This window comes from Camelus ferus, chromosome 12, assembly GCF_009834535.1.
Source record: "Camelus ferus isolate YT-003-E chromosome 12, BCGSAC_Cfer_1.0, whole genome shotgun sequence".
NCBI lineage: Eukaryota > Metazoa > Chordata > Mammalia > Artiodactyla > Camelidae > Camelus > Camelus ferus.
In genome coordinates this window covers 61,543,247-61,551,891 of record NC_045707.1, presented here as the reverse complement: position 1 = coordinate 61,551,891, position 8,645 = coordinate 61,543,247, and the positions used below count along the sequence as shown (strand labels likewise).

At 35.2% G+C, this 8,645-nt stretch overlaps 1 protein-coding gene and 1 pseudogene across 1 annotated transcript in view; both read right to left on the bottom strand.

Moving 5' to 3' along the window:
* Window positions 1-176: 176 nt before the first annotated feature.
* Window positions 177-1,450, bottom strand: LOC102516059 (annotated as a pseudogene).
* A 1,993-nt stretch (window positions 1,451-3,443) lies between these two features.
* The window catches only part of CAPS2 (calcyphosine 2), a 75,957-nt gene continuing 70,755 nt past the window's right edge, over window positions 3,444-8,645 (bottom strand). Inside the window, 2 exon segments of the mRNA XM_032493746.1 lie at window positions 3,444-5,976; window positions 7,913-8,009. Coding sequence (XP_032349637.1) covers window positions 5,801-5,976; window positions 7,913-8,009 — 273 coding nt within the window. The 3' untranslated portion in view covers window positions 3,444-5,800.

Genomic DNA, 8,645 nt, shown 5'->3' with positions numbered 1-8,645 from the left:
AAAACAAAGGAAAAGAGCAAATGTGCCAATATTTAAATTATTTCCCATCATTTTAGAGGTCCTAACCCAGCTGAGAGCTTAGAATATGAAAATAGACCAGATCTGATCTGAGTAATTACAGACAACAGGTGTTCCAGTCTTTGTAGTCCTGCCTAGATAGGGGCTGGACTAAAACATTACCTACATCCCCATTTATTGCTTATAAACCACATGTATACTTTAAATTCTGACACAGTGCAGTTAGGTTTATAAAATGGGAAACACAGGGACTGTGCCACTTTTAAGTTGAAAAAGACAGTGCATCTTTGATCACTGAGATGGAGAGACAGCTGCTGGGACTTCATTCTCCAAGTTCACATCTTCCGAGTGTTCGCTTTCACTTTTGTCAAGACAGCTATCCGCTGGTACTGTTGACAACTCAGGGACACCACAGTTGTTGTCTTGGAGGGTCTGGGCTCTGCACCCAGAAACAATCCAAACCAACTTCTTGCAACAATCAAGAGAAAACATTCCGCTAATCATTTAGAAACTTATTCCCTCCAGTAAAAGAACTCAGTATCATTGATCTCTGAATGCTTTATAACAAGCAGAAGGATGTGCAATAATTTAATGAATTACATTTCTACTTACAGATTGAGAAGGCACAAAGCTAATACAGATGGCTTTGCTTTTGAAAAGACTAGTAGAAAATTGCAAGCTTTCAGCTGTGCTTCCAGTTTATCAAGGCTCAATATTTCTTTCCTTTCTGAAATATGAAGAAGTATAATAGTCTTATGTAAGCAAAAAAAAAGTTCAATACAGCAGTATGTTCCATTTCATAGTTCTGATTTTTTTCCAAAAATTTTCTTCCTTGATTTTTTGTTAGAAGCAGTGCATTTACATTGACTAGTTCAGATTACGTTATGAGGAGATGAAACATTGCATTTTTCTTCAACTATTCTGGTAGCCAGCCAAAACAGCAGACTCCAATGCAAGAGAACTTTTAGGTTTCACCTTCAAACGAGCCAAGGATCTGTCCAAAATATTGACAGCCAGGATAAAAATTGATGTGCAAGATGGAAAATTTTAAAATGGGTTAAATCTCTGAAATCTTGACACGTCTCTGTCTTCAGCACACTATGTTATTATTCTCAGGGGTAGCCGTTTTCTACGGCTCTGCCCATTTCTCTTGTGGTTGGAATTTCTGTTTCTATACCTGGTAGAGTTTCAGCAGCTCAGGGGGCTGGACTTTTTCCAGATTGCTAAGACCTAAGCCCGCATTTCCCTCACCAGGTGGGAGATGCAACATCTGGCCTAGAGAGGGCTGAGCACACAGGACCATGATGGACTCTTTCCTTGGTCAAGGACCCACCAGCTCACCAGTGCCCCCAGCAAGCATCCAACCCTCCCCTGCCGCTGCCATCTCTTCCTCATCCTCACATCTCAGCTTCACACTACTGCCCATCACCATCCTCCAACCGGCAGCACCTATCCTGCAGACTCTCGTCTCCAGGCAGCACTGGGGCCAATGCCATGCCATCAGCAGAAGCTGAAGCCAGCTTGACCTGATTCATAATATTCTTAATTTCTAAAGTTAAAAATTGTTCTTTGATTTTTCTTTTTTCATAAGATTCCATTTTTGTTTCATAAGCAGATTGTCTTTTCTTATATCCTTGATGATATTACCTGTGACTTTTTTGGTTCTCTGTTCCACTCATTGTTTTTGTCCAAGAATACTTAAACACAACAGGGACCTTGACTGGGTTCTCCTTGCATAACATTTGTCACCAGATAGGTAATTTTTTTAATTCAAATCCTTCCAAATATCTTTACCTTGCCTTGGATATCCAAAAACTATACAAATCAACTTACATGGGTTATTAAAGAGAGAAGTCTGAAAATGTGTATCCACTAATACAGTTCTAAAATCTATGTGATCAAATCTCCAAAATCTTTGCTGTTTCAGCTGAACACTTCAATTGCTTCTCAATAACACCTTGATAAAGCTAATGTTCTCAGAATGGTGAGCTATTTAGTATTCCCCTGGGATGACATAAACAGTCCTTCCATGCTCCACTGTGCCTAGTTTATGCCTGTGTTTAGCAATCATGAACTAGGCTTTGGAGTTTTTAACTCCACTCCTTCAGGCATTGTGCCATGCCGTATTTTGTTTTGTGATGCTGACCGCAGTGTCGACAGAGAATTGCAGCTGTGAGCTGACGACTGAATTAGGAGTAACTAATTTAGCTGTGCACAAGTAATAGATTCTTTATGGTACTTACCTGTGATTTCCCCAGCCTCCCTAAAACCACTGAGGTAGGTGAGAATTAGCTACTCTTCCTGATTTCACTACCCGGTTATAATGATACAAATTTGTAATTCTGCCACACACATCAACGCTCATTAAAGAAGCACATTTTAGCAAGGAGGCGCAAAGAGGTTCTACAACCCATTCTCTAAGATCAGTGAAGTCCCAGCGGTTGGCCCTTCGGGCGCTCCAACCACCGCCACGCCTCAGAGGCTCACCAGAGGAAGCAGCAGTAACACTGGGGGAGGGATCCTGTTACCCTGTTACAACTGGTCAGTCAGAAGTCCTACTCCACTGGTGGGCCCCAACGCCATTCAGGACTCAAGACAAGACACTGTTTTCATGAGCAAAACCCACTGTACTTAGAAGGCAAATTACCAGGCATCCCATATCAACTAAGCCCCAGATAACTGGAGTGAATGTAGCCCCTGAGTGGTGAGGCCTTGCCGATAAAGTGCAGTCTGTGCATTGTTTATTAGGGAAACACCACCCCTATGACTGAAGTTTGCATTAAATTGCACATTCAGACTACTTACATGGTCTGTGCTGAAGTGTTTTCATGCAAAAGTGTTCAAATGTAAGAACCATAACAATTGCTGCTGAGTAAATCATCCATTTATCCTTACAATAAAAGTGGGAGGCCATGACAGGAGCGCCTTCCCTGATCAGTTACTAACACATCCCTGTCAACCCACTGGGTTCTCTCTCCCCTCTCCTGCTTGGCTTGTGTTACACAGATTCAGTTCCTTCTACTTCTTTGAGCACTTTCGCTTAGATGTGTGTTCTTGCTGGTCAACCTAGCAGTGGTTACAGTTCATCACCGTACATATCACTGTAAACTATAATCTCACAAATGCATTTTAAATAATCTGCAGTAAGCATAGTTTATTTTACACAATTCTCTCCTGAGGTAACTGACAACTTAGACTGACTGGAAATCCCAAGTAATTAATAAACTAAGATGTGTTTTATAGCTGTATCAAAATTATGAATCATCCTAAGTGACTGTCCCTGTGCAGAGTCACTGGCTCATTAAGCACATATGTTTATATACTATACAATTTAAAACAAGAACATATACTTTTATCCATACTATACTCTAGTTGTTCCATCATACAAATGTATAATCTTTACCAATGAAAATACAGCTAAAAATTCCTAAATTATATCCCCTTTTTAATAAAATGTAAATTTTCCCTAAAAATTCTGTAAAACGTTACTGATAAGAATAGAAATAGTAAAATCAATATATAGAATTCAATAACACAGGATGGTTAATTGGGAAGCAATTCTACACCACAAACAAGTAACTAGATCTAGAGAAAACAAAATACGCTTAACTATAAACTACATGTAACATCATCACAACATATAACTTAATATTTGAAAGGTAATCAAGAGATTTGTAGAATATGAAGACTATTGAGAATAGAATTTCAAAAGTCAGTTATTATGCTGTGGATATTTGAAAATGTAACTTAAACTGAATACAAAAAATAGATTTTACTATACCAAAGCCCAAGAAAAATGCAGGCAGTGAAGCAAAAGCAGAATGATTTATTGTGTCACCAATTATAATTTAATGAAATATGCCAAATAACATATTCAATATGCATTTTCTAGCTTTACATGGAAATAACAGTATAAAATAATAAGAAATTAACTACAAAAGAGTCTTTTTAAACTCCTAAAGAGAAAATTCCTATAAATAACTACATGTGAATATTTATATTAAGAGGGTGGAGGTTTATTTAAGACTACGTGGTCATACAAATATGTTAAATCCTAGAAGAATCTCCTTTTTCTTTTTTAAACAATATGACAGTCTATACATTTTCTGATTATAGTCACTGGAAAACATGACAGTATTAAGAATATATTTGTTAAGGAAAACTAAGTAAAAATGTATCAGTAAAAAATACTACATACATATTGAACACCCAGGGTATTAGTCATTTTAACATAAAAACAATTTGTAGAATTTAAGATGATTATAGGTGGGTGGAAACATTTTTCCAAGAAAAAGAATATGACTCAGAAATAGTGTTTTAGACTTGTTTCTGTCAAAACCTTCCAGCATATTGTTTTCATTATAATAACCTAATTGGAAAAAAAAATCCCCAAGGCATAAAGAATTTAGCTAGTGAAGATAGCACTAAAATGTACAGATTTTGCTTCTGAAATTTCAGCAATAAATTTTATTACCTCCTCAACTCTTGGAGAAGTACTACTTTGAATTCATTTGGTTCACACATACCTCATTTCTGATAATGTTGCCAAGGGGTCTGGATGAATGAAGTTATATGCTGAAATTCATATTCCACAAAGTCTATAGTCTCATTTTTGAACCACTTCTTATTTGGCTTGACACTGTTTTTTTTTTCCTAATTCATGTTATCTTAATATTTAAATTAAAAATTATGAACCTGAAAACAACTCTGTAAGTTTCCCATTCTGTCTGTATTTCCAAGGAGCAGTGAGGAACATAGAAGAATTTAGAAAGAATGATCACAGCACCTCTAACTGTTAAATAATATCTATTTAGAAGAAAATGTTTCGGTTATTTAGTAAACCAAAAAGAGGTGTTATTTAGAATACCATTTTAGGATACAAATTAACTTTTTACATTTTGATGAAGAATTACTAATTATCGCCTAGTCCATATAAGTGATAGTGTACTTTTAGAGATCTTTATTTTATTTAACATTTTAAGAAAACATTTCCCTTTCCATATTGTACTGTTTCTAGCTAAACAATAATTCTGTGCAGGGTAATAAGAATTGCAGTTGAGAACAGAATAAAAGAACAGATAGAACTGGTCACTAGAAAATGACATTGTGCTCTATTGAACAAACGGCAGCACACGATGTAGAAGACAAGAATTCACCAGACAAGTCAGTGTTTAAATAAGCATTTTAGGAGTAAATCTCCATCATTCTAAATAGTTAAGTTGCAGAAAACATCTCTAGTAACACTGCATGCAAAATTTCTCTTGTATATCCTTTAATTCATTTAATGTGTTCAGATAGTTGAAACAAGTTGAGCTATTTCATTCTCACAGGCTTTGAGTCCAAGTCCAATTCATCAGATGGAGAATGGTGGCAATTATACTTTGTGGAATGGGGAGCAGAAAAACAATGGACAAGAAACTCGGTTACTATATAGCTGTTCTCCTGTCACTTGATAGAGATGTTTCTTTCCTGTGAAGACTAATTTTTTAAATGAACTCTAAAATACACTCAAGATAAGTAAAAAAAAAAAAAAAAAAAAAAGTCAAAAAAGAGAGATCTTTATAAACGTATAAACAGACAAGGATTTGTACATGTGTATGAACCTACACAGACACTTACATCTGTCTTTCTGAATGTTTCTCTTTCCAGACTCAACTTTTTTGAGAAAACAACAAACAGTAAAGAGAGCCCTAGAAAAATATATTCCAGTGTTTGATACTTTACATTCAACTCATCTCTCCTTTAAAATGCTTAGCACTGATAACACACTCATTTTAAAAAACTAAATCCCCCATGGAGTACGTAAGATATGAACAAAATCTTCATCATCTACTATCCCTATGCTTAGACCTTCATAGTAATCTTCAAATTCACCATATGACACTTCTTCAGACTTGCTGCAGGCATCTTTTAATGTTTCTAGGAAAGATGATTTGATTTCTTCCTCTGTGAAATGTCCTGTAAAACAGTACTGTGAAATAATGTCCTTAAAAGTCCAGTAAAACAATTGATGATGATAAAGAAATACTTAAGTCACCTTATGAAATACTCATCACCTTTTGAAATCTTTTCAACAATGTGAAATCTTATGTCAAACTGCCCTCCAATTTATTTAAGCATTTTCTTGCATGGACTAGAATTTAATCATGAGGACTTTAATACACATTTGAGGCATCTTTTAAGCCTCTGACAGGGTGTATCCTTTAAGTGCAGGCAAAATAATAGTACTACTGTACACATTCCTGTAATTTTTTGATGATTTAGGGGACTCGGTTTCATTCCCATTAAAAATGAGGAAAGAAGAAAACAAGTAAATAACATCAACGATTTATAGGCTGTTAACACAGTAATGCAATGTGTGAAAGGCATTGGTTACTTTATGAGGCGGTTACTCATAACTGCAGCTAGAAAATATTACTGTAAACACCAGATTCAGAGGCCTGTGAACATTTTTGCTGGAAGAACTTTCCATTGATTAAATCATTCTGTTTCAATCTCTGACATTAAGTAGAACGTTTCCACTCCTCTATTAACATTAAAAATTAAAATTATAGGGCAGTTGTATTCTATAGTATTTAACAGTATATAATCAGAATTATACATTAGAAAGAAAGTATTCATAAAATATAAATTACAAATGGTCAACAAATAAGCAAAAATATGCTTAACCTCCCTAGTAACCAGGGAAATGCAAATAAAATTTTTTTAGCTTATCAGACTGGCAAAAATCCAGGGTGCTGGCGAGGTGGTGGGGGGAGTTAATTTCCAGTTAGCGGCAATATAATCTAGTTTAGCCGTCTTACAATGCAATTTGGAGGTATCAATTAAAATTTGAAATGTAGATACTCTAGGTCTTGATATTGCCCCAAGGAAACAGCAGAAAATGGGCCTAAGGAGTAACGAATAAGCATGTTGATTGCCTCACTGGTTGCACGTCAATAATAAGAAATGAAAAGTCTACCAGTGGAAGACTAACTAGGTAAATTGTACTACACTGGTTTTTAAAAACCATGATAGGCAGCAGATAAAAATAAGGTGACTCCATGTGGATTAACATGGAAAAGGCACCAAAACATACTGGCAAGTGTAAAAAGCAATATGGTTAGTGTATTTTCCACATCAAAAAAGCCATCTTTGTACACATGAAACTAACATTGTAAATCAACTATACTTCGATAAAAAATAAGAATTAAAAAATTAAAATATCTTCCAAAAGTATTAGATATTTATACTACACATACAGCTATGAAAATTCATACGGTAAGGACCAAAATATATATATTAAATGATAACGTACCTCTATAGAGGGAAATGTAATGGAAAGAGGGGAGTTACTGTGGCCAAATGCTTGCTTTCTAATAAAATTTTATTTATAAATTAATTATGCAAAAATTAAAGCCAGAAGAAACACAGCAGGTGTTGAATCTCTAGAATTACTCTGAGCTACTTTCTATATCCTCAAATTTTGGTAGACTTATGTATGTTCATTGTATGTGAAGCTCCATTCCTAGAGAAAGACGTTCCCTGATTCCACCTTAAATCTTCGAGCATAAGCAGGTACAGTAAAATTACCTAGAGAATCTGCACGTGTCATTATCTGTTCTCTAAACTTACTCTGTGTTTCTAACTCAGATTTGTTACTGTCTCCTCGACAGGAAACAAAAGTTCAATATCAGTTATAAACATCAAAGAAAAAATTAAGTACCAGCAACAAGCCTACGAAGTTTTAGATGAAGAAGGTCAAATAGCTCTTACATTTCTGGTTTAAAACATTATTGTTTATTTCTTACCTTAACGGCCTCAAGTCCACATTATAAATGAATACAATTTAAAGATATTACCATTATTAACTAACATTTTAGAAATCTAATGCATTTTGACTCATAGTAATTACCTGACATTACTTGAGGATGCTTCTTTGCACAATAACATTTTTTTATGTCTATCGTAGACACACTGCCTGTTTTGTTAAAATCCAGTTTCATGAAAGCCTAAATAGAGAGAGAAAGATTATTTTTCTCCCCTATGAAATCATTAGAGCCTAATTTTTCTATTCTACAATAGGGTATTTTTGAGCTCTAAACAGGACAATTTAAAGTACTAAATCGGTATATGAAGGAAGCATCCTGAACACAGGGAGAGAGACATTAGGTAACCAGCACTTAAGTATTAATTCTACCACTTTCTAGCACCTTGACCTTGAGAAAGTAACTTAATCTCTGTTGCCCTGGCTTTCCTCTTCTGCATACTGAGGAGTTGAGCAAAAGACCTCTCAGGTAACTTTCAGCTCTAGGATTCACATGAAATTGATAAATGGCCAAGACAAATTGCCAGGACTATTTTGACTCAAAAAATGAACTTGCAAATATTCCAACACTAAAATCAATGAGAAGGTAAAGTAACTTTTAAATGGGTTTTGTTACTCAATTTCCTGAAATTTAACATTACCTTTTGAAATGCTGGTTGTTGTACTGCACCTCTAACTCAACACAATTCTGAGTATCATAAAATAAATTTTATTGAGGAGTGGGTTCATAGAGATGCACAACTGACCCAAAGCAACATCCCACATTTGCAAAAGAGCCGAAACTAGAATCGAGTTTGTTTATTCACAATAATATCGCAGA